The 25,429-nt window shown below is 37.7% G+C and overlaps 1 protein-coding gene across 1 annotated transcript in view; it reads left to right on the forward strand.

Annotated features, from left to right (window-relative positions):
- Nucleotides 1-22,472, forward strand: part of LOC109065598 (inactive phospholipase C-like protein 1) — a 65,300-nt gene extending 42,828 nt beyond the window's left edge. Inside the window, exons 3-8 of the mRNA XM_042731460.1 lie at nt 370-2,067; nt 11,742-12,104; nt 15,200-15,403; nt 16,676-16,751; nt 18,173-18,282; nt 19,617-22,472. Of these exons, the coding sequence (XP_042587394.1) occupies nt 370-2,067; nt 11,742-12,104; nt 15,200-15,403; nt 16,676-16,751; nt 18,173-18,282; nt 19,617-19,784 (2,619 nt within the window). The 3' untranslated portion in view covers nt 19,785-22,472. The remainder of the gene's footprint in view (nt 1-369; nt 2,068-11,741; nt 12,105-15,199; nt 15,404-16,675; nt 16,752-18,172; nt 18,283-19,616) is intronic.
- Nucleotides 22,473-25,429: the final 2,957 nt, after the last annotated feature.

Genomic DNA, 25,429 nt, shown 5'->3' on the forward strand with positions numbered 1-25,429 from the left:
ATTCAAGAAGTATAACCTAAAAAACTGATGAGACAGGCTTACATTATAAGCAGATAGTAAGTACAGTAGACTGCTGAACTCTCAAGGCCTTGGTCATCAATAACCAACCGTCACCTGACAGCAGTCCTTATTTTCTTTTTTTTATCATTTAATAGATACTTTATTATCCAAAGCAAGGCATTCCCCACTGGAGCAAGTGCCTTGGGCAATAGAAAAATGATAATAGTTTTTAAATTAATTCTCTTCTAATCATGCTTTAAAATAACAAGGTTTGGGTTTCTAGCTCAAACTATTATCCATAAAAGTGCTGCCAACACAAATATGTGTACTAAAACGTTAATACAACTCTTTCTTTTTACTTTTTATCAGGTGCGATTGCGCTTTAAGGAGATTCAGCGGAGCAAAGAGAAGCTAACCTCTCATGTTACACTGGAAGAATTCCAGGAGGCCTACTGCGAGTTATGTACACGACCAGATGTCTATTTCCTGCTAGTGCAACTCTCAAAAGACCAAGAGTGCCTTGATGCCCAAGACCTGCGTCTTTTCCTAGAGACAGAGCAAGGTCTATCATTGGCCACCACTGAGGGCTGCTTGGAACTTCTTCGCCGCTTTGAACCCTCTACAGCTGGGCGTGAACGAGGTCTACTGGGCTTGGACGGCTTTACCCGCTACCTACAGTCAGCTGAGTGCCAGTTATTAGACCCTGAGCACCAGAATGTGTGCCAGGACATGAAGATGCCCCTATCTCATTATTTCATCAGTGCCTCCTACCGCTCCTACCTGCTGGATGACCAAGTGCATGGCCGAGCTGATCTTGGGGGTCTCATTCGAGCCCTGCAGGCTGGCTGTCGGTGTCTAGAACTTGGGGTTACCGATGGGCCAGAAGGGGAGCCATTATTGGGTGTAGAGCATGGTACAGATGGAAAGCATCATCACCAACATCATCATCACCACCACCATCATCATCATGGTTCTGTTACTCTGCGCAGTGCCCTGGAAGTAGTCAACAAGTATGCTTTTCTCACCTCCCAGTATCCTCTGCTGTTGTATCTATGCCAGCGTTGCTTACCTTCCCAGCAACGTACTCTTGCACAACACCTAAAAAAAGTTTTTGGACCCAAGCTCTATACCCCTGAATCTCTGCCTGTCAGTCTGGGAGGTCGTGCAACCACTTTGCCCTCTCCAGAGCAGCTGAAGGGAAAGGTGCTTCTTGTCGGAAAGAAGCTGCCCCCCGAAGAGGAAGGTTCTGAAGGAGAGGTATCCGAGGAGGATGAGGAGATTGGTGGAGGTGGTCCTCTGGCTGGCAGAAGGATGACTATCCCTGGGGAAGAGGAACTAGGGGTGGTCCTCGTTGTTCCCCCACCCCCACAGCCAAGGCGCCTCCGCTTGCGCCGTGAATTGTCTGATCTCGTCGCAATTGCACGTACTGGAAGTCGCAGCTTTTATGCTCATCGGACGAGTGCACAGCCATCCCAACAGCATTCCCCCCCCTCCACTCCATCTACACCGGGTACACCTATGACCCTTGAACCTTCTCACTGGACCCTGTGCTCTCTTGGGGAGGGAGAGGCAGGACGACTGGCCAGTGAGAGCCCAGAAGAGCTGGTGAACTTTACCAAGCGTAATCTAACTCGTGTGCGGCCCAGCTCTGTAAGGCTAGACTCTAGCAACCCAAACCCACAAGGCTACTGGAAAGGAGGTGTGCAACTGGTGGCACTCAACCAGCAGACACCAGGTGCCATGCTAGACTTGACCCGTGGCCGTTTTATGCAGAATGGTGGGTGTGGGTATGTTCTTCGTCCAGCAGTCATGCGAGAGGAGGTTTCTTACTTCAGTGCCCAGTCACAAGGCTGCGTGCCTGGTGTACCACCACAGACACTCAGGGTGAAGGTCATTAGTGCTCATAGTCTACCCAAGCCACAAGGCTCTGGTGCCAAAGGTGAGGTCATTGATCCATATGTGGTGCTGGAGCTGCATGGAGTGCCTGCAGACTGCACAGAGCAGAGAACTCGCACTGCTGCCCAGAACCAGGATGACCCACTGTTTGACGAGACCTTCGAATTCCAGGTGAGAGTGCGAGAACATCATGAATATAAATCTAATTTATTTCATATGAGATGTTGGAACACTTTATTGAAACTAAAGCCGGCCTTGCCACCATCTCTGATATTTGCATATGGTTTTTGCAGTTTGCCCCCTAGTGGCAGTTGCATGTAACTTTCAAATTGGTTGTGAAGTAGCCAGTATGGTAGCCATTACTTTATAATTTTTGACCATGGTAAAATGAATGAACAGTGAATGTACACACACAAAACAACTGGTCAGCAATACATATAAAAGAAAAACATTTTCTAGGTCTACTCAATGCAAATTATTTAACAATTATAAAATCACTGTTTTGGATATAATTATTCATAACTACCCATTTTAAGGAAATGTTTTTGTATGTGACAGTGGGCTAGTTGCATATCTTCGCCATCTTGGATTTCCGGTCTAGCGAGTGTGTGCATAGATACTTCCGGTTGTACTAATGTATTGGGGAAGTTGTGTCCTAGTGGTTAGAGAGTTTGACTCCTAACCCTAAGGCTGTGGGTTCGAGTCCTGGGCCAGCAATACCCTTAAGCAAGGCACTGAACCCCCAACTACTTGGTGCCGCAGCATAAATGGCAGCCAACTGCTCCAGGTGTGTGTTCATGGTGTGTGTGTGTTCACTGCTGTGTGTGTGCACTTTGGATGGGTTAAATGCAGAGCATGAATTCTGAGTATGGGTCACCATACTTGGTTGTATGTCATGTCACTTTACTTTATACTTTAAACGCTAGTGCAGAGAACCGGTAAATCCAAATATTACCTTCTATATATGTTAACAGGATTTTTAATATCACTTCAAATGCAAATAAGTTCTTCACTGCTGTTATTTCTATACTATAAATGTAAACTGAGCCAGGGCATTTGAAACTTACTTATGTTTGAGTCCAGAGAATGAATGAAATAAACTAATCCCTAATGTTCATGAAATGTTAAGTTGAACTCATGGTGTGTATACACGGCTACACAATGTCTTTTTCCATTTTTCCCAATTATGTAAATGTGCAAAGTACTTATTTCTCGAAAATGTTTGTATTACATAGATTTTTTTTTAATTAAGTATTTACTTTGTGAGACATGGGCTGCGATTGATCTTCATAAATATCCATTTCTCAGTTGTGCACATACATTAGTTTGTTCCGTCATCATTTTCACAACATATTTTAATATTTGACAGTTAACTTTGCATCAAACATATTTAAAAAAAAAGATGCAGCTAATACACGACTACTTTAAAGATTTGTTTTATCTGATAATTAATGCAAAAGAAATCGTAAAAATATTGTGCTGCATATAAACAGATATTTATGCAACAGATCTTTCACAAAACAGATAAATATTAATAAAAACAGTATTATAGATTTGATCGGTTTGTGATATGAATGAAGAGATCCTCGTGGACTGACTAACCACTGATGCTGAACCATATAATCAACAGAAGAAAGAATGAAGCAATCTCCACGTTGTGGATGTTTTCTATTGTCTTTGATATACCACTATCCGCTTTTTAATCTGAAAAACATTAATTATTTCTATCTAGCCAAGTTTCATATGAAGTTTCCCCTGACTGTAAATGAGAAAGTCGCAAGATTGGAAATAGGTATGCACACACTCGCGTCACTGAAGCTGACCCCTCAGACCTGCCCTCCTTATTTACTGTTGCTATCTCCGACAAAACAATGGCACTCTCACACTACACATCATGCTCTCATGCAGTAAAAAATACATTGCAGAGTAAAGAGGAAACTGACAACACACCAATAGACAAGACAAGAGCAGGTTACTTCTGGTAGAAGGTCTAAGCTTTCAAATTTTTTCATTTTTAAAGAAATTAACAATAAGTACCGTTTTGTGGCTCTTTAAAGGGATACTCTACCCCAAAATGAAAATTTGGTCATTAATCACTTACCCCCATGTTGTTCCAAACCCGTAAAAGCTTCATTTGTCTTCTGAACACAATCTAAGATATTTTGGATGAAAACCGGGAGGCATGTGACTGTCCCATAGACTGCCAAGTAAATTACACCATCAAGGTTCGGTAAAGTATGAAAAGTATTGTCAGAATAGTCCATCTGCCATCAGTGGTTCAACCGTAACATTGTGAAGCGAAGAGAATACTTTTTGTACACGAAGAAAACAAAACAACAATTCGTCTCATCTGTCCGCATCACTGTAGCGCCATTTTGGAGAATATGAGCTGAACACAGGTAGCGTACGCTCTTCTGTGTCAGCTGCGCCACAAGGATGCTCTGTTTTCTTTCAAATCAAAGTGTAAATACATGTAGAAAACGTATCCTTGTGGCACGGCTGACACAGAAGAGCTTACGCTGCCTGTGTAAATTTGACTACAATACTCAGTGAAATAGCATAAACGTACTTCTTTTACAGATCTCTGCACTAGTGATATGATACTGCTTTGACAGAGTTGATAACATTTCTAACAGATAATATCATGTTTTTTTTTTGTTTTTTTTTTTGCCTTATCGAATGTGGTATCCTGTCAGCAATAACATGCTTGTGGGCTCTTTTGATTACTGTCAGTTTAAGTTCTGGCGATCATTGCAGTGTTGCCAGATATTGCTATGAAAACCAATAAAAAATGAAAAATAAATAAAAAATGAACCGAAATGAGTTCAAATCTTTTGTAAATAAGATAAGATAAAGATATTGCTAAACCTAAACTGCAACTTCCCGCTCTATTAACTTTCTAAAATGTCAAATTAAGAAGAAAATACAAGTCCAAAGACACTTATAATAACTGGATCTGGCAACACGGTGGAGGCTGCGCCTGTGCCCTCACTCACAGCTCTCTCAATCCTTGTTCACCAAAGCCACTAGAAGGCAAGACTGCAACCTTTAGCCAAAAAAGCGCAGTGGTGGAAAGAGTACTGAAATTTGTACTTAAATACAAGTACTGTTACATTGCTGAAATAATATTCAATTACAAGTAAAGGTACTGGTGTCAAAACAGTGCTTAAGTAAAAGTACTCCTCTCAAAAACTACTCTGAGTACTAGTTACTTTTTAAATTGGTTTAATCCAAGTTTTCTAAAAAGACACATTCGCTTTATATGATGAACAGATTTTAATATAGGCTTTTATTTACAAACATATAAATATTGATCAGTTACCATTAAAAAAATCTCAATCTTAAACATTTGCTCATTCTGTGTATGTGTCTTTAAAATAGGGTAACTTTGTTGCAAAAGCTTGCACCACAATGAAGCTTGATTTCAAACTGAATTGAATTTGCAAAAAAAAAAAAGACAATTACACATTCAGTATTAAAATTACAAAACAAATTACCTCAATTCTGCTGAGGTATTCGAAATATGACAACACTAAATTTTTATAAGCAGTGATTTAAGAGCCATATACAGTATGTTAGGCCTATATTTATTTAGATAAATGGAACATCAGATGGCTTTGACCTTTAATGTCTGTACAAGGTAGTGATGCAGTTAGGCAGACTAGGATATTTATATGTACAAATCAGACACATATTCCATTCCAAAACCTTTCTAGCATAAACTTACATTGTAAAGAAATTAAAGTTCCATCTTTGATTGCTGAAAGACTTTCTGGTGCATTTCACTTACAGCCAATAAAATTTCCAGTAGGATTTTCATCGGTCAGGTGTGGATCTGACGTTAATGTGATGTGCGTGCTCTCTTTCACGACCGTGTTCCCAACCCAGCACCGCTGGGTTATGATCAAGACCAATTTTCAACCCAAAATTGGGTTAAAACAACCCAACGTCCTACCCAGCGGTCTCAAACCAGCATTTGGGTTGAAAAAATAACCCAGTGTTTTTTAGAGTGTATGGTAAACGGCGACTGGGTGTCACACAATTCTGACTTACAAAAATAACTGTTTTTGCAGTATTGTTTAGGGTTGGGCTAGGTGTAGACATTAATAAAACACAATCTAATAGATAGAAATTTAAATTTATTGTTAGTTTCCGGCCGTAGATGTCAGACAAGATGGCAGATTTTGCATCATGATTGGTCAGATTGCCTGTCAATCGAGCTCTTTGCGAATGGTCAATTCTGCATACGAATATGAACAGAACACTGCTCCCATACTGGAAATTATTGACTTCTGGTCTGTAGTTTGATGTTTTTCTGAGATGTTTTTTCAAACTTTGAGACATGAGACGTTTTACATGGGACCTTGCCTGTGGGTTTTTTACCCCCTCTGTTCTCTGGTGTGGCCAGTGACGTGCAAGGTTATTCTGAGCTTCTCTGTGTGTATCAGTCTTGAGGGCAGTGTCCATTCTCATGTGTCTTAATCTGAATGATGCAGTCCATGAAGCAGCAACTGAGCCATGTCTCACACTGATTACCTGCTGCATGCAATATTAACACAGTTCCGACTGAGCTCAGCTATGCCCCATCATCCTAAAACACATACTCATTGACCTCCCTTTGAAGATTGTAATGATGACAAGGTTATTCCAATCTAACATGTTATATTTTGGAGGATTGTGTTATATTCCGAGAGGATTGTGTTTCTGTAACATAAATATTATTGCCATTGCTTGGGCTTCGCATACACAGATTTCAGAGGACAACAAAATGGCTGAAAGCTAATTCTGCTCTTAGCACTAATTTAAGACAGAATCTGAGATTTGTTTTGAAAGTTTGAATGTTTTTTTTTTTTTTTGAAGACATTCTGATTATCCCTTGATGTAGTTAGACATAAACATATCCTGATAGCATGCAGCGATTTTAGAAAAGGTTAGCTCTCACTGGTTGCTCCATTTCTTTCATTTCTTAGCATGCGTTAACCTGAGCTGGAAACTATAACAGAAATGTCACATACATAAATAACATGAATGTATAGAGTACTGACCTGTGATCCACAACCAGAATGAGGTTAATGGATGCGGTCTGTCTTCATGGATGCAGTGGGATGACGCAAGAGTGTGCAACTCAACACAACTCTTCTTAGATCTGTAATTAGGGAAGATCTACATCAAAACTTAATGGCCTGCTAACACTAATGCTCTTGCCCTGGATTGAAGTTCAAAACCAGTCTAGATCCTTCATTACACTGCTCAATAAGTGGATGCCAGTTTCTTCCAGCATTTTGTTTTTCAGTGATGTGACCTTTCTTTTAGCAGGGCCTAATTACAGTTGCATGCCAAATTTAGTCAGCTTTAATTACGAGATGCAAATTAAGAGTTTCTTGGTGCAGGTGAGGGTTTGTTTTACCTGTGATTTCCAGTGCAATGAAGTGGAAACAAACATGCAACACTCTGGGTGTGTAGCAAGACTGCTGAAATCAATCAGCCTACATTTTTAATCTGAGGAGAGTTACTGTCTGTTTGAGGAAATTGTGTTAGCAGCAATTTTTGAAGGCTTAAAAATATGTTTTTGTCAATAATACTAGTTTCTATCAACAAGCAGAGAGATGTTCAAGTACTCAATAAACACACTATTGTCATGTATTTTTTTCACTGCACCAGAATCTATTAGTAGTGCTATTATCCATATAAAAGCAATGGGTACCATCATGACATCTCCCTGCTCCTGTTTGCCTGTTGTCCCTTTTTGGCTACATTAAAAGTCCTTGTCGAAGCTACTTGCACACACAGCAAACCAGAACTGTTTGTATTATAAGACTGAGTTAAATAAAAACCAGCTAATACTGTTTGCCACAAAAAATACATCTTTTCAAGGATATATTATAACAAAGCTCCATATGAGGAAATTGGAGGCTTCAAAACAGGGGTGTGCAATATGACAATTTTTGATCGTGGAGGATAAAAATGTCTCCGCGATCTGCTTTTGAAGAAATATCTTAGTATTGTGCTACAGTGCACATTCTGTCACCTGCAGTTCTGGCGCCTCCATCTCAATATTCTGTACATCGCGACATACATTCACTACAGTGTTAACTAAGCGGTAGAGTTACACTCACTGAAGTGGCTTGTTTTTGCAATATGGTTTGGCAGTCAGTTGGAAAGTTAATTAACTGCCATATAGTAGTGGCCAAAAGTGAGGTCCGGCCTAGGAAATTGGACATCTTCACCCTCAATTAAAAATAAAATAAATAAATGTGCAAGATTTTGTAAGCATATTGTAAAGTTCCTTAGAGTCAGTTGCTTTATTTGTGATAATAATGCAATGAAACATGCCAAATTGTGCGGTCATCATTTTTGGCATGCTGTCTTACAAAGAAATTATGAACACATGCAAAAACAAGAGCACCAATGAACTATTAATAACTTATGTTGTAGTCAGTGTGCCAATGTTGCCAATTTAGTGATTTTTGTCACTAGATTTAGTGACTTCCTCATCCCTTTAGAGACTTTTTTTCAAAAGCCTACCAACAAAATCAGTTCCTTGGACAAACCTTATGTACATTCTGTGACTCTCACATGACGTCATAAAGGCGAGTTCACTGATCCATAGAAATATAAATATATATTTATGTCATCTAGCAACATTAAGTGACCAGTTTCAGCTACTTTCAATTGAAAGCAGTTGGCAACACTGGTCAGTGTATTTTTTTTATGGTTTAAGTGAAATGTGGAGTCGTTTAAAAAAAAAAAACACACACACATCACTTTTGGTCACTGTTGTGTTTGGTGGGGTTATTGCCACAATAAGTAAAACCCGCTTACTGTGTCATCACCGGTGCATTGCTGCATTTTTCCAATTTTCCAGCCAAAAAAAATTTATTACTATATTTCTGCAGTTAGAGCATTGATTTGTTGAGTGGAAGAGGTTAATTAAATTCTTACTTTATCAGTTACAAAATATAATAACAATAAATAAAAAATTACTTTTTGATCTTGACAATCAAGTTTGTATCGTTTTATCAACTCCATATCATCATATAACTCCAATATGTCATATCTTCGCTGGAAAGTGTTTGTCTCCTCCTCTTTGCTGCCATCTTGTTACTCCTAACTAGGCTAGGAGACCTCTTCAGCTCTCTTAAATAATTTAGGAGCTGAGACCTAGTCTTAACACTTAGAAACCTTTATGAATCACTCTTATTCTTAAGTCTAGGAATAAGAGTAAAATTACGTCATTTTTAGAATTTTGACACACTTGGGACTAAAATTCTACTTTATACATATGGCCCCAGATATTTCTGTTTTTGGGACTCCTTTTTTATCTGATATTTACTTTTTTCAATAACAGAAAAAAGGACACTCTTGACGTGAAAAATAAAATAAACAGAAGGCAATATAATATATATAATATCAATAAGCGCAAATGTTCCTCCACAGACCAAACATTTTTTTCTTTTTTATATTTAATGTAGCGTAGCTGTTTACTTGGCCGTTTGATCAAATAGCACACTTCCACTTAGCCAGCTATGGAGAAACTGGTAGCCATGTCATGCACATGCACTCTATCAGCACGGCTGGTAGAATTCCGGGCCGAGATCGGTTTGTAATCATGCTGCGCCGTACCAGGCTCATGTGGAAATACAACTGGAACCGTACCTGACAGTTCTTAGAACCATTTGGCCCGATAGTGGAAAAGCGGCTTCTTTGTGATTAAAATCGTGAATCATGATATTAACAAAAAAAAAAAAGATATTTTTGCCATATCGCCCACCCCTACTTTAAAATTAAAATATCCTTTATTAAAATATGATGGTAAAAACTTTGACAGGAATATGCAGTAAATAAATACTTCTGTATTTATTGCCTGTTTACCCTACGCAGTTTTTGCATTTGTTGTGTTTAGACCTGTTAAATGCTCCACACCACTGACTAGTCTTCTGATATGAATCTCCAGACACTGTACTTCCATGTTTAGTATACAGGTAGATATGTGCCTTTTGGATGGGTTTCTACATCATACACATTGTATTGCAAGTAGACAGTGATTCAAATTGTGGGTGAGATTTATCCTTAGTGCTTATAAATTTAAATCCCTGCTATTGTGATTTAAACCAAAGACTGTGCCATATTGTTATTTGAAGAGGAGATTTTGAGAAGGATCCAGTAAAAATCACAAATATATCTCTCATGCACACACTTATTCTGTCCTGGGGGATTGTGCCTCTTGTTGTTTGCATTTGTTTGTCTCTTGTTGCTTGGAGCTCAAGGACGTCATACAATTATAAGTCAAGGGAGTGGTACACCTATCAGAGTCCCGCTAACAAATGTGCACACTCCACACACACAAAGAGGAGCAAATGCGCATCCCCTGGTGGGATCTGATAGAATGCTTTTACATCTCTTCCTGTGGCCTTTTTCACTAAACGGATAAGTTTAGTATCCCAGTAATAATCCCAGTCATAATGTCAAGTCAAATCATACTTATCTGTGTATCACTTTTCATCTGTGTATCACTTTTCATCTGTGTATCACTTTTCATCTGTGTATCAAATTCACATTGCTTCAAAGCAGCTTTACAGAAAATAATGTTTGATGACATTTTAATTACTTCATGCCCAGTAGTCACATTTAACAGATTAGAGTTGGGTGATAATATATGAATACTCTGCAATTTGCAGATTTGCTAAATAACTCTTTATATGATGGTCTTTATATAATGTCTCTGTAGAGTATACATGTGTTTGTCATACCAAGATGTGTGCACGATCATTTCTGTAGTGTAATAATTTATGTACCATTGTATTTACAATACTTATTTGGTACTCTTATGTTATTACAGCAATATACAGCCATGGTTTTAACATGGTATTACCATGTCCAAAAACATGGTAATATTATCGAACAGTTTTGTCTGTAGAGTTCATTAAATTTGTCCATGTACAGAAGCATAAAGCAGGTTCTCTGAGATGCTGCATACCTGTCTTGAACTATTTTCTCTTGCATGAGTTGTGTCCAGGCGTCTGTGTGGGTGTCTGCTGCCAGCTGAGGCGTTTTATCTTTGTTGTCTGTGTTTTCCTGCCAGATTTTCTGTTTTTCGTTTTCTTAGTATGAATATGCATATTCAGTGTGACATAATTCTTTCGTGTCTCACTTGTTTTGTGTGTGTGTTGGTACATGCTGTGTATGCATACATCTACATGTCATGAATATTCTTACACACACACACCTCTTGATAACGATGCATTTTCTTTTGGAGATGCACAAATTAGTAATTTAAGTGATATTACTCTCAGGTACCATTGTTCCTGTTTTTCTGACACAAAGGAAGCAGTGAAATACAGACTTGCTGTTATTTTCAATGTGTTTGTTACTATGTGAGTATGCTTATTGGATATGTGTACCTCTAACAATAGTTACACAATCATTTTTGTAAGTTGTTTTCAGCCTGTAACAGTCCCGCAGTTATTCATGTTGTGCAAGATGTAGGCCTATGATTTTGTTAAACTGAGTCCTTATTTATTAATGTGTGTGTTTGTCCTACATAGCCAGATGTCCAGGTGATATTGTGTGTGCATGCTAAACATTTCCATATTTAAAAGGACGAGACTGTGGGAATGCGCTTTATGCAAATTATCTTTTAACTACTATATTCTGCGGTGTTACAGTGGCACGTTTGGCTCGGTTGTCTGCACTAAATTTTGCATGCTTCATATTTCAGAATGTCTGCTCATGTGTTAAGTGTCTGTTTACACACACTAGATATTTAATTCTCCTTACAGCTGCATCTGTAGAATGTTGCACACCTGAAGAGGCCATAAATTACGTTCTCTGCTTTCTCTTTTCAGGTGAACATGCCTGAACTAGCGCTGCTGCGTTTTGTAGTTCTGGATGATGATTATATAGGTGACGACTTCATTGGCCAGTACACCATCGCTTTTGAGTGTCTACAGCCTGGATACCGCAATGTGCCCCTGCTGGGCCTTGCTGGAGACCCTTTGCCCCATGCCAGCCTGTTTGTCCACATCGCCATCACTAACCGCAGAGGTGGGGGAAAGGCTCAGAGACGGGGTCTGTCCGTCAGGAGAGGAGCACGGCGTGGACGAGAGTACGTCACTCTGCGTAACATGGGAATCAAAGTGCTGGATGACACTTTCCGCCCAGCCAGCGGACCTCTGCGAGAGGCTACAGACCTGCGAGAGGATGCACTGGTAAGGGAGGTTGTGCATGTTCAGACAACAGTAATACTGGCAATGTGACTTCTTCACTACTTAGCAGCCACACCCTGCTGAAAAGGCCAGGTTATACATGTAAGAATTTCCATTCTGGTTCAGGTTGGTTTATGTAGATTAGTGCGGTTTGGTGCTGGTCACTCAGCATGTTTTTTTCCATGTGACAGACTGATCCAAAGATCCAGAAAGCTCATAAAGGCATCGTAGAATGAATCCATAAGATTCAAGCGGTTTAAGTTTTGTGTAGACATACAATAGCTTCATAAAATGAACAAATTCAAATAAGGCTTGCATGACTGTACTTTCAAAGAAGAAACAGACTCTCATGTTTCATAAAAAATATCTTAATTTGTGTCTTATGGGTTTGGAATGACATGTGGTTGAATAAATGATGATTAGAGATTTTTTTTTACCGGGGGGTGAACTATAGACCTTTAATCATGTTAGACACTGTTGAATTTAACGCCGATGAAAACAACACAGTGAGGGATAGACTTACAGTCTTTGCAAAATCACACACTTTATAAAGGTCCTCACAGCTTTCAAAACTGTTTTATGAAGTTATTATTCTGTTGAAAGTTATTTAGAAAGGCGTTTCATCAGCTGAACTCTATCGGTATAGTGCAGCCCATTGGACATACTGCACTTCTATTCTTCACAGCCCTGTTTTCATTCCTGTCAAAAATCTAAGGTTTATCGCTTTATGCTTGGAGCTGTGCTGGAGGCTAGCATCCTGATATGTTTTTAAAAGTTATCAGTGCACTGCATATAAACCTATAATCTAAAAGCTAAATAAATAGTAAATATTTTTTTCTTTTATTGGAATAATTTCTAAACATTTTATAATTAAAAATGTATTGCATTTCTAAATATTTTATATTCTTTCTATCATATTCTATGGGTGCAGCTTTTACTAATGTGTTTCATTTTAAATGGATGTACAGTATTTGTGATTGGATGAGGCCACATTAGTGTCAGGCTAGCATTGGTCCATTTAGATTGACGGCTGGCTCTCGCAGTCAGAGCTGTCTAAATGTAATGGTTTGGAAATAGTTAACAAAACAATTAAGTGGCTTTTTGTCAGTGCTATTAGTGCTGTTCAGTGGCTCGTGCAGATAATTGGTGCTGTTTGTAAATATATATCGCTCCCTATTAACATGGCCATGTCAGACACTAAAAAAAGATATTATGGTGAGACATTATGTGGATGGACATATTAAACATTTGCTTGCAATGTACACAACAATAGCTTCACATCCTAAATCCACTCACCTGAAGATTCGACCTCACTGCTTTGATACTGAGTAACTGACAGACTTTTAATAATCAGATGACATGAAATTGCAAGTCTCAGTTCTGAACATGTAAAAACCAGACACCTCCTCACTGGAGTATGGCCATCCATTGTAAAAGCAAACCTCAGTTCACTTGCCATTTCTGGGGTTTAACTTAACTGATGTAAACACACACATTTCTAGCATCGCAATGTGTTGATTTGAATTTCCAAGCCCTAGAAATTAAACCAAGCAAAAACAAAACAGTTCTGCTGACCTAGACTCTGTGACGTTAAGGTATGATTTATGGGTGACGGTAAGGGGAGGAGGGATGGAGGGTAGAGTATCTGTGGGGTCAGGTGACAGAGCCACCGCAGTGTGTTGAGGAAGAGGAGTTACTCCACATCCATAATTACTGTGTTCACAAAACCTGCTGATCTCAGAAATAAACACACGACCAGACAGCAGCTCCAAAAACTATTTATTTTAGTATTATCTTTGCAATTACTGTTAACCATCTGATCCAATGGTCCTTTTTCGTAGGATTATGAATCTTTGTTTGATCATTTTAGCCCAAAGGTGTTCTTATCTTTCTTTGAATTAAAACCCACTTGGTTTGAGATATGACATTCATAACTTTTCATTGTCTAAATACTTCATGGGGTCACTGTACACCCTGACCCCTATTTTGCTGTATAATATATCTGAGCCACAACAATGTCCACTTTATTCACAGCATACCCTGTGGACTTCTTTCTCGTACAAATAAACACAGATATACAGACTAATCACCCACATGAAGCCCCCTTAACACACACGTACATCTCCAAATGGCTTTGTTAATCACGGTTGTGGGTGTGTGATTCTGTCAGGTGGAAAATAGAAACTGGCTCTCTATCTGCCACAATGTAATGAAGGGAAATGTTTGATAAAAAGCTGAAATGTGATTACCTGAGTCCTTCGACAGTCAACAGTCATGCAGACATAGAAAGCTGTTAAATTGCACAGGTTTATCTGTCTGTATAAAGGAAAGAAGTCATTATTTTGGCTCTGCCTCATGAGAGTAGCTTTACATAATAGTCAATATAAATACAATATAAATGTCACCATTTTTCAGTTTTTTTTTGTTTTTTTTTTGACAAGATCTTGCAGTTGTGGTCATATACTTTTAGAGTACTCTGTACTAAGCTTTTTAAAAGTTTGGGGTCCATTTTTTTTTTTAAGAATATTATAAGAAAACAATATTTTTAGCAAGGTTATATGAAATTGATCAAAAGTGTATAATGTAATGTATAATGTTATTAAAGATTTCTATTTTGAACAAATGCTGTTCTTTTAAACTTGCTGTCTTTTAAAGAAAAGAAAAAAAGTATTTCACAAAAATATTATTAATGGTAAAAGCAGTGCTGCTTAATAAGAAATATTTCTTGTCCATTAAATCAGCATAATAGAAGGATCATGTGACACTGAAGATAGGAGTGATGGTTGCTGGAAAATCAGCTTTTCCATCACGGGAATAAGTTATATTTTTAAATAAATTGAAAAACTATTGTAATAATATTTAGCAATATTTGACTGTGTTTTTAATCAAATAAATACAGTTACCATGAGATATCTCAAAACCATGCTACCCCAAGCCCAAAATTATGCACATTTTATGTGTCTTTTGTTTATTAACATGACATGTTTGTGCTTCTCTTATTGTCATGTTACGTACTTTGATCTCTGTCTCTTGGACTTATTGAAATATTTGTGTTAACCAGGTGTGTGCCTGTGTGTTCATGTCTTCTCTCTCTTTAGAGCGCCACAGTGGCTTTTAAAGAGCAGTGTGGGCTCCCCCCAATGGCCACACTGAAGCAGTGCATCCAGAGCTTAGCCACGAGGCTGCAGAGTCCAGATGGGTCCCCAAGTGCCACGCTCACTCTGAAGGAAGGTTACCCATGCCTGGAACCGGTGGGAAACTTGACTGATGCCACTCGTAAACTGCTAAATGGTTATGACATGGTAAGAGACCGGCTATTTTAATGGCATGCATCATTGCCATTTGTTTTTCTGTTGGGCTGTTGGTGGTTCCATTACATAGACTATAATAGGCCTTATGCTTATGCTAAATTTCCCAGGCATCACTAATAAAACCATTTCCTAAAGGTTACCTGCATTACCTGCCATTACAATGGCATTTGTCTTTTTATCCATCCCACGTGTATGTGTGTGGGAGTAAGAACAGGCACATCGGCGTGAGTAAGACATTTCAGGCTTTAGTCACCATCCTCCTCCTCTCCTTTTGTAGGTTCCCTCATTCTCTGTCTCTCCCTGTGGGTTGACTCTGGGTTCTGTTGTGTGTTTGAGACCCGGAGAGTCAGACAGCACTGACTGGCAGGACTGCATTTTATAAATATCTGCACTGTGAGAGAGGGCAGCAAGGGTCTTCTCAGAATTTTATTGCTTTAAGATCTCTTTTTCATAGTTCGTAATAGAGCTCTCAGTTGTGTAATGTTTGAGTATTTTTTGTTATGTCAGAAATGAGACCGTAGTTTGCATAGAGTAAAAGTATAGACCTATGAAATGAATGAATGAATAATGTATAAGTTAGCTTGGATAAGTCTTAGAAGAATTTCATGCAAAATTATGAGCAGTTTCCCATTCTTTTGGAAGACATGTGAGATCAGCAAGTGATGCAGCAAGCTTATTCTTTGAGGAAATTAGTCCTTTGGGTTCACATTTTTAGCCATATTCATAAAAGTTGTGTATGTGTACAATAATGTTGAATAGTTTTGGGATTGATTAAATGTTTTCATGTTTTTGGAAGAAGTCTCTTTTGCTCACCAAGGCTTCATTTATGTTTTAATGCAGTAAACACAAATATTATGAAGTATCATTACATTTTAAAATAACTGCTTTATTTTTTAAAATATTTTTTCAAATGTAATATATTCCTGAAATGGCAAAGCTGAATTCTCAGCAGCCATTACTCCAGACACATGATCCTTCAGAAATCATTCTAATATGCTGATTTGGTGCTCAAGAAACATTTATTATTATCAGTGTTGAAAACAGTTGTACTGCTCATGCAGTTTTTTGATGAATAGAAAATTTGAAAGAACAGCATATATTTGAAATAGGCATCTTTTTTAACATTGTAAATGTCTTTACTGTCACTTTTGACCAATGCAGTGTGCCTTTGCTGAATGGAAGTATTAATTTCTTTCTGAAAAAAAATATTATTAAAATATATGAGCAGATCATAATATAGTTTCTGTCTGCATCCTCCTTCAGATGATCTCTGCCAACAAACAGCTGATAGAAAATGCAGATGGAGTGCATGAGAGAATCGCACAAGTGCAGAAGGAAGGTGAGTAGAGGTGTGGGGGAGAAGATGAGTGGGAATGAATCATCTTTGTATTTTCTTTCCACCGAATGATGTTTCAGTCAGGCCCCAGAGGATGTGTGAAAATTTTGAGAAACAATTCACAGATTTTTTAAATTTGCATTCAAAGTAGATCCTGTTATTCGCAACACGCACACAGTCCCCTATCAACACTTTGAAACATTGCCTTTTATCCTGAAAAGTGCTGAAAATACCTTCACAGAGTTGTTTTGAAATGATGTATGTCTACACAGTATCCAGTGTTGATGAGGTATTTATACTAGTGATGCTCTTAATTACATTTTCTAGTAGTGTGACAGCAGGGCTGTTGCTAATAAATCGGGGTCACTGGTACTGTTTATCTCGTGGGGCCCCCCTTTGGCAAAATCGCAGTGGGTCCCCAAAGAATGTAGCTTTGGGAAGTCTGATTCTTTTTTTGTGACGCTTTTCATTCTGGCGGTGTCATGTAAATAAACGATTCACCATTGCATGGAGCTTTCTGTCTTCATTTTTATATTTGATGTAGAAAATGGTGCTTTTATTAATGTGTTTGCAAACCAGTTTTTAAATGTGGGTGTTTTTAAAAGTTCGTAAAAAAAGTTCCAGTACTTTGTTCTGTCACTCTAACTGACATTCATTAATTAAACCCCTCAATGTTTTTATGCTAAAAATGATCAATTAACTATTAGTGAATTAAAATTATATTAAAATATAATAATAATAGTAAGAATTCATAAAACAGTTCAAATTATATAAAAATATATTAATAATAGTAAGAATTCATAAAAGTTTATTTGAAAATTTTATTTTGTTACTATATTTTTAGTAACTTGTAATATATTTTTCAAAAGAGTAGCTTGACTGTTGTCGAAGTACTTTATGATAGCTCAACAAATTACAGTTTTACCATTGTAACTACCAAAATACTGCACTTATACAGTTACTACTGTAATATCTTAAGAAATGGATATGATCAGATCATTAAATGCTTTCTACAAGTGCTAGAATATCCTCACTGTCTGTTTCTAGCCTCATTATCTCTTACACAAATATTTTTTACCCTCAGTTAAACACATCTGAGGCACTTAGGTCAAAATACTGTGTTCTTATGTCCTTATGAGGGTATATTGATGAAATAAGAGCGAGCGAGTACAGACAACACAGCAGATTAGGAATGAAAGTGCAGCTTACAGAGGCCATGCCAAGATTCATCACGGGAAGCACAATATTATCTAACCAGAGGATGAATGAGTACATATTATCCATTATTTGGCAGCTCAGTTCCTGCAGAAGCATGTTTGCACCATAAATGGCATTCTGAAAACCTCGAGCCAGAGGAAAATTAAAAAAAAGATAAAATGATACATGTTATGTATGTGTTTGTTTTCATTTATATGTCCTCTTAGGAATGGTGTTTCATGAAGATCTACCCAGGTTGGGAGAAAAGGAAAATCTAAAAGGCCGTAAACAAAGTAAAGCTGTGGAAAGTTTCGCTTGGAACATCACTGTGCTGAAGGTAAATAGCGTGAGCTTCTCTTTCCCTCCCTCAAATAGCCTTGAATTTTTGGCTAATGTTTTCACTCTGCTTTTAGACGAAAGGGAGAAAGGCTTCTGTTGTTTTGAAACTCTATCTCGCAAACGTTAATTGTTTGACTTTATAAATATAGTGTATGTTCGGTGGACTTTTGAAATGAGCAGGTCTTAGTAGGTTTTAGTCGATTGGAAATTCATGTTTCAGTTCCATTTGATGTTTATGCAGTTTATGGGTTAAAAGATTGTGCAACAACATTTACCTTACACTTGGGACTATAAACAAGAGACATTTCCATAAAAGCTCTGAAAAACCAAGTCTCTTCAAAGTCTTGTTGTTTGGCTATTATTAATAGTCGCTGTATTTTTAGAGCTTTAGTCAATAAATCTTCTGTGTCCTTTAAAGAGGACATACATTTTAAATTATTTTGTTTTTCCCACTGAGGTCCACTAAAAAATTTTTTTGTTTAAAAAATCATTTAGTATTCATTATCATTTCCCAACAGGCTTATTTTTGCTGTTGTGACTTGTATATGAAATACTTTGCAGTGAAGCACATCCAGATCCTATAATTCAAGTGACAAAACACAAATGAATTGTTTTACAGTAAAATCCATGAAAATAAGATTTATGAAATAGATGGGGTGGTTTATTGACATAGTGAATGATTAAGTAACTGATGCCTGAAGAATCAGTGCTTTTAAAGGGGTCATATGATGTTACTAAAAAGAACATTATTTGCTGTATTTGGTGTAATGAAATGTGTTTATGCGGTTTCTCCTCTATGCCCCGCCTTTCTGAAACGCGTTGTTTTTTAGCTCATAGGTCTGAAAAGCGAGGTGTGCTCTGATTGGCCAGCTATCCAAGTGCTTTGTGATTGGCCGAATGCCTCAAGTGTGTGACGGAAATGTTACGCCCCTTACTATACTGTGATGTGTGTCCCGGTCAGAACACCGCGCCACGAGACAAAAACAATAAAACCCATTACAAACGAGCCATTCTTTATGCACCAAGAGCTTTTAACACTCCAAAGAGAGAGAAAAACTTGAAATCGCATCTTCTGACCCATTCAAACAAATCGATTTGAATGAATTATTTAATTATTCAATGATTCACTCAAAAAGACAACCACTTGTCGCCACCTACTGGTGTAAATATGTAACCTGCTTAAAAAGTCATTGAAAAATCCCACTGCTAATGCACAGACTGTGAACCTTATTAAATTCATGCACCAGAGCTAACTGATGTATGTAGCTAACTAATGCTAACTGAACTTCATAACCAACCCGGTTCATGTAATTCATGTCTCTCTCTTTTTAGGGTCAGTGTGACCTCCTGCGTGGTGCTAAGCTAGATGCTTTGGATGCGTTGAGGCAGCTGGCTTTGGCCTGTGAGGCGTCCGGCCTGATCTTGACCTCTGACGGTCACTACACCCCTCACGGTCTGTCCTCCAGACGTGGCAGTAGCCATGGCAATGGTCGCATCTGAGCCCCAGATACACGCATAGGCATTGAGAGAGCATTTATTCATAGGTGAATGAATGGTTGATTGTTGAACAGACAGAATGACAGGTACATGTATAAGTGTCTCAGGTGGACAGATGCTAGTCAGGACATTTGTCCTTTATTAAAGTGGGTGCTTGTTCTAGCTCAGCATTGACCAGATGTTATTTGAGATCAAAATAAGGAATGTTCTTATCAGGACATACTGAATGAAGGACGTAAAAGGAATTAAAATGAATTCCTCAGCGATATTATATGACTGATGTCAACAATGTAGATTTTGCTGGATTGAAAAATGTTCCTGCAATATTTAAGAGGACTTTAGTGTTGAACTCCTTGCAGTTCACAGACTAGAAATGTCCTTTCGAGCAGAAAAAAAAAAATTATAGATCTAAAACTGCAACTAATGTTGAATACAGAAGACTCATTAGTCATTAGCCCATAGTTCCTGACATAACCACCAAAGCATGAGGTTTATTTACTCAGGTAAGCACATCTCAGAAATGCTTTTAGAAGGTCTTACATTAGTCTGCATCATCTTCAGGGTTGTCTCTTCATCTGGGCTATCACTCGAATTGATTGACATGTGATGCCCACCAGCAGGACAGCACCATTTCTGCCCCCAAGCCCTATCCAGTCCAAAGTGTAGGGTATATAACTGGTGCCTCTCAGTTGAAGACAACCAAATCCTCATCTTCCAGTGACACGGATCGTCTTCAGCTCATTAACAATGCAGAATGAACTCAAGAAGGCTTTGTTAAAATACTGCTCAGTGCTCCCTAACTGTGTTAATTGAACCGGTTACTCAGTGGGACGACAAGTATCAATTACACCACATATCCATGTAACACGTACGGAGTTCAGCACCTGGGATTGGAACAATGTTACAAAATAATGAACTTCAGTTTGGTTGAAAAGTGACTTTATTTCTAACACACATTCCTTGGCTTGATTGGATGAAGGCTTCCAATGAGTCCGCTGGCATGGTCATCGTCACTTTTTTTGTCGTAACCAAGACAAAAATGCTACTAAACATGGCAAGAATTGCTGCCGGTTGTTTGATTAAAAAATAACTAACTATTATAAACAGTTTAAGCACTGAGAGGACTAAAGTAAATAAAAATCTAAAGTATGAAATATTTTACAACTTTCATTGTGTAACATTTGACAGTGTTGTGATAGACAAGGAAAACATTGGCAGTGTTTTGTCTACTGCCGTCAAAGACACTTACAATAGACTAGTTTTTGAAGTTTGCACCTTTTCTTTTCATGTTAACAGAGTAACAGAAATTAGATCTGTGAGACTGGAAAACTATATATATGTTATTTTTCTTATGGTACACAAGTAGAAGTGTTGGTACATTGTGTGCGTATGTGAACGAACGTGTGCAAGGGTGCTAATGTAAATGTGTGTGAGAAGTTTCAGTGGTACATGTTTTGAATGTGACCAGTCTGATGCCTGATCGATTTGGGCAGTTGTTGTTAAACGAAACCCTTACAGTTGGTTGATGTCAGACATTTTATTTTATAAGACCAAACGAGCATTTTCACAACAGTGAATATGTAGAAATCTATAATGAATGGGATGAGAAAAGGAATAACATTTCCAGATAAGGAAATGTCCTGTTTTATGTCTTTTACTCTCCTTTTTAACACTTTTACTCTACTTTGTACTGTTCTTTACTGCTTTTATGTATTTACTTTTCTCTTCCTTTGTCTGTGCCATTGTTCTTTTCCTTTTCTCTGTTTTTGACTGAAGGGGGAACAATTCATGCCTGTTCTGTCACAGTTTTTGTGCGTGTTCACGTCTGAACTGAATGTGTACTGATTCCTAAAGTGTTCCTTAAAGACAAATTGTTCGCTAAAGAGTGAACAAAAATGTTTTGTGAATTATAGAAGAGAATTGCAGATATTATATCTTCAATTGTCCCCTTTGTAATGCATCCGTGCGTTTGTAACGCATAACCCTTGTTCCTCCGGCCCCTGGACCTGTAACCCAGAGGATCTGTGTACCTGTATAGACGCCAAAATCTAAATAATGAAAACCCATTCACAGTATTAGCTTTCCGTTTCAGTTGAGATGGCTCTTGAGACCAATCAGACATATGAAGTAAGTTGTCTCACTTTAGACGGGTACAATTACTCTTATGAGCAATCGGATACAAATACAATGTGTCACTGTCCGTAAGGGGCGATGACGAGCAAAATGAACCCCATTGAGGTGCACTTTAAACTAAATAGAGCAATCCATTTGGACCGGTCTATTGATTCCTGCAGTATTAGGTAGTGGTCAACATCTCACACGGTGCAATATTACTCTGCTGTTTGACGTTAAACATAATGACTAGTTTAGTGAGGAGCATTAATCCAGCTGTCCTAATTTGACATTTCTGTTTTTTTCCCCCGTGTGTGGTTACTGTGCGTTTGTTGTGTCTGCCTTTCCACTGACTCTTAAAAATGAAATATATTGTTTAAAATATTGTTTTGTCGCATTCTTGTTAGCAGTTGTTGTCCTTGTATAAATGGAGAGTATTTATTAAAGGTGACAAGCGTGCGTTAAAGTAAACTTCAAAGCTATGTTGCTTTTATTTTGAAATGATGCTTTGTATTTTATAACATTAACAAGTTGATGTAACACAGATGTGCCCCAGACTAAATAAAGCTCTTTTACTGACTGCTGTCTCTTCTGTTAACCGTAACTGTTGTGTCTTATCATTACTGCTGGAGCTCTTTAGCCATTTAATTGCTTGTGTTGGGGTATGTTTGTTAATAGGACGCTTAATTCAGTCTACTTATCATTATTTTTGTGGGGAAATGATAGCTATCAATAACGACCATGGGAAAATATTCAAAGTAACCAGCAGGTGGAGTTGTTTCCAGTCTTTAAAATCAAGAGGATTTTTGCAGGCCTGTTGCTACTGAAGAAGTTATCTCATGCCCGTGAAGCCTAATGTAATTATTTATTCAAATATTTCTTATGTGTACCAGAGGCTTATTTTGACTCAATTGCATAATAGCATCTAATCAAGAATTTAAAGTATTTTATGTATTTGTGCTTTATTAATATACTCTAGCACTTAACTCAAATGTCAAGAAACAAAAAAATCATTATTTTTACTCATTGTGATTTAATTTTGATCTCCCAAGATATATTGGAATAAATTATATTTATAATTTATATTTAAAAATTATATTTATATTATATAAATTATATATTTCTCAGGTATTCATGGCTTAAATATAGAATTTTTTAGTTTGTCATACTGAACAAACAAGCCAAATAAAATTATATTCCACAAATGTATGTGTGTATCTAATGAAATCCATATCAGTGTAAGTGTAACTGACCTCAAATTTGTCACTGCAACATGCTAGTTGAGCTAAGGTCTTATGCATTTTACTAACTGGTAACATGAATGTCCAATTCAACTACTTAGACTAGTGTGAATATGTTTATGTTACTTCTTTTGGCAAACTAATGTAAAACAACTATAAAATCATCTGCTTCAGAATGTAATGTTCTATGAAATGTAATATGAAAGTCGTCGTCAGAATACTCCATCTGCCATCAGACATGCAATCTGAGCATCTGGGTATGCTCTTCTATATCATCCGCGCCACAAGGATGCGTTGTTTTCTTTCAAATCAAAGCTAAATACATGTGGAAACAGCGCATCCTTTTGGCACGGATGATACAGAAGCGCATACGGTGATATAGAGACACAGAGGAGACTGTTGACAAAGGAATAGTTGAATAAAGTCGTTATTTTTGTTTTCTTCGCTTACAAAAAGTATTCCCGTTGCTTCATATAACCCAGATGCACGTCTGATGGCAGATGGAGTATTCTGACGATGACTTTCATACCTTTTATGGACCTTGACACTGTTATTTACTTGGCAGTCTATGGGACAGTCACAGGCCTCCCAGTTTTCATCCAAAATATCTTAAATTATGTTCTGAAGACGAACTGAGCTTTTATGGGTTTGGAACGACATGGCATAAGTGATTAATGACAAAAGTTTCATTTTGGGGTGGAGTATCCCTTTAAGGATTTCCCCACCACTATATTAACTATTATCATCATCATCATCATCATCATCAATATATTCTTTCTCATATAGGTTAGCTGCTATCAACAGGGAAACACCATTTGCTCTATATGACCAACTGTATCCTGTTGTTAGCAAAATTACCTCTTGGTGGAGACAGTGACATAGAATTACAGTGAGAAATGAATATCCACACTATCCTCTGGTAGGCTACTTATTTGAAAAGGCAGAAAACAAATTCAAAATTGAGTCAAATATATTAATAAAAATATTCATTTTATTACTATTGTTAATTTGTTTTTCTTTACTATTTTTCTTGAGTTGATCCAATAAGTGATGATTTTATTTATATATTTGTCTTTGTCACAATTACAAATGTATATATTTTTTTCAAGTTGTCGCTAAAAAAAAAAACCTTAAGTGCTCTGATTGTGACCCAAAGCATGGCTGTGGAGTCTCTGGCCATTACACATAGCAATGAGTTTTATAGACACGTGCCCCACAGGAGCAGATGTAAGAAGATGTGACATTGTGCCAAGCAGACAGGTGAAATGAACGGCTGACAGCCTCTAATGCAGTGAACATCTGCCTGCTTTTTCATGAGAGTCAGAGTGCAGCTACAAAGACATTTTTCACTTTTAAAACACTTAACACACTCTAACGCTCTGTAATGGCCACAGTGCGGTCAAAATATTTTTTTGAAACCTTTTGATGTTTACCATAAACCTTAGAGGTTTAAAAAAGTTAATTTGTGCTTTATAACGTCTCAGAACTATTTTTGAGAGGTATAGATGTGTTTGTATTGATGTACAGTATTTTAAGCAGCACAGTTAATTTAGACCTTGAAGAAAAGTTTAAGTATCATTTGATTACTTCGACGTGACTTTTACTTAACAGCGGTGAGAGCAATCAAATCCTTGACACAGCTAGTGTTAAAACAGCTATCCATTAGCAGCTGGAGCTCTTCGTGTTTTTGTGAGGATTCTCGCAGCAAGTCACATCGCATGGACATTTCTTTTGCCAAAGGCGCTCACCAACGATGATGCTGTGCTTCCCAACACTAATAGGCCCTGTTAATTTTAGCCTGGCGTGCGCCTCAGAGGAGAGCCACTTTGAGTTTAATTACAGTCTTCCTGAGGCAGCAATTTCACTATGATTTTGGTGGAGAAGGGGAAAAAAGCGCAAGAAATGATCACCTCTTAAAAGTGTCTAAATTGCATCTTATTTTTTCCCTCTTTTTAACCACAACAAAAGGGACGGGCACAATAGCGCGGCATGTTTCCTCCCAATCTAGCGCGCTGTGACCAATTACCAACGCCATTATCTGAGCTGTATTAAAGATGGCACAGGAGGACTGATGAGGCGTGATTGAAAAGTTTGTCATGAAAAGTTTCTTTCCAGCATGTTGTGCTTCCTCTCTGAGCTACTACACATTATTAGCTGCCTAGCTTTACTCCATATAAATCTGTTTCCTTTCATAACTGTCCTTTCAATATGCTTTAAGGCAAGCTGTGTCAAGTATGACTGTGTTGAATGTAAAAATGCACTCTTGACTTCACTTCATGATGTGTTTCAGGTTTG

This window comes from Cyprinus carpio, chromosome B9 (genome assembly GCF_018340385.1).
Source record: "Cyprinus carpio isolate SPL01 chromosome B9, ASM1834038v1, whole genome shotgun sequence".
NCBI lineage: Eukaryota > Metazoa > Chordata > Actinopteri > Cypriniformes > Cyprinidae > Cyprinus > Cyprinus carpio.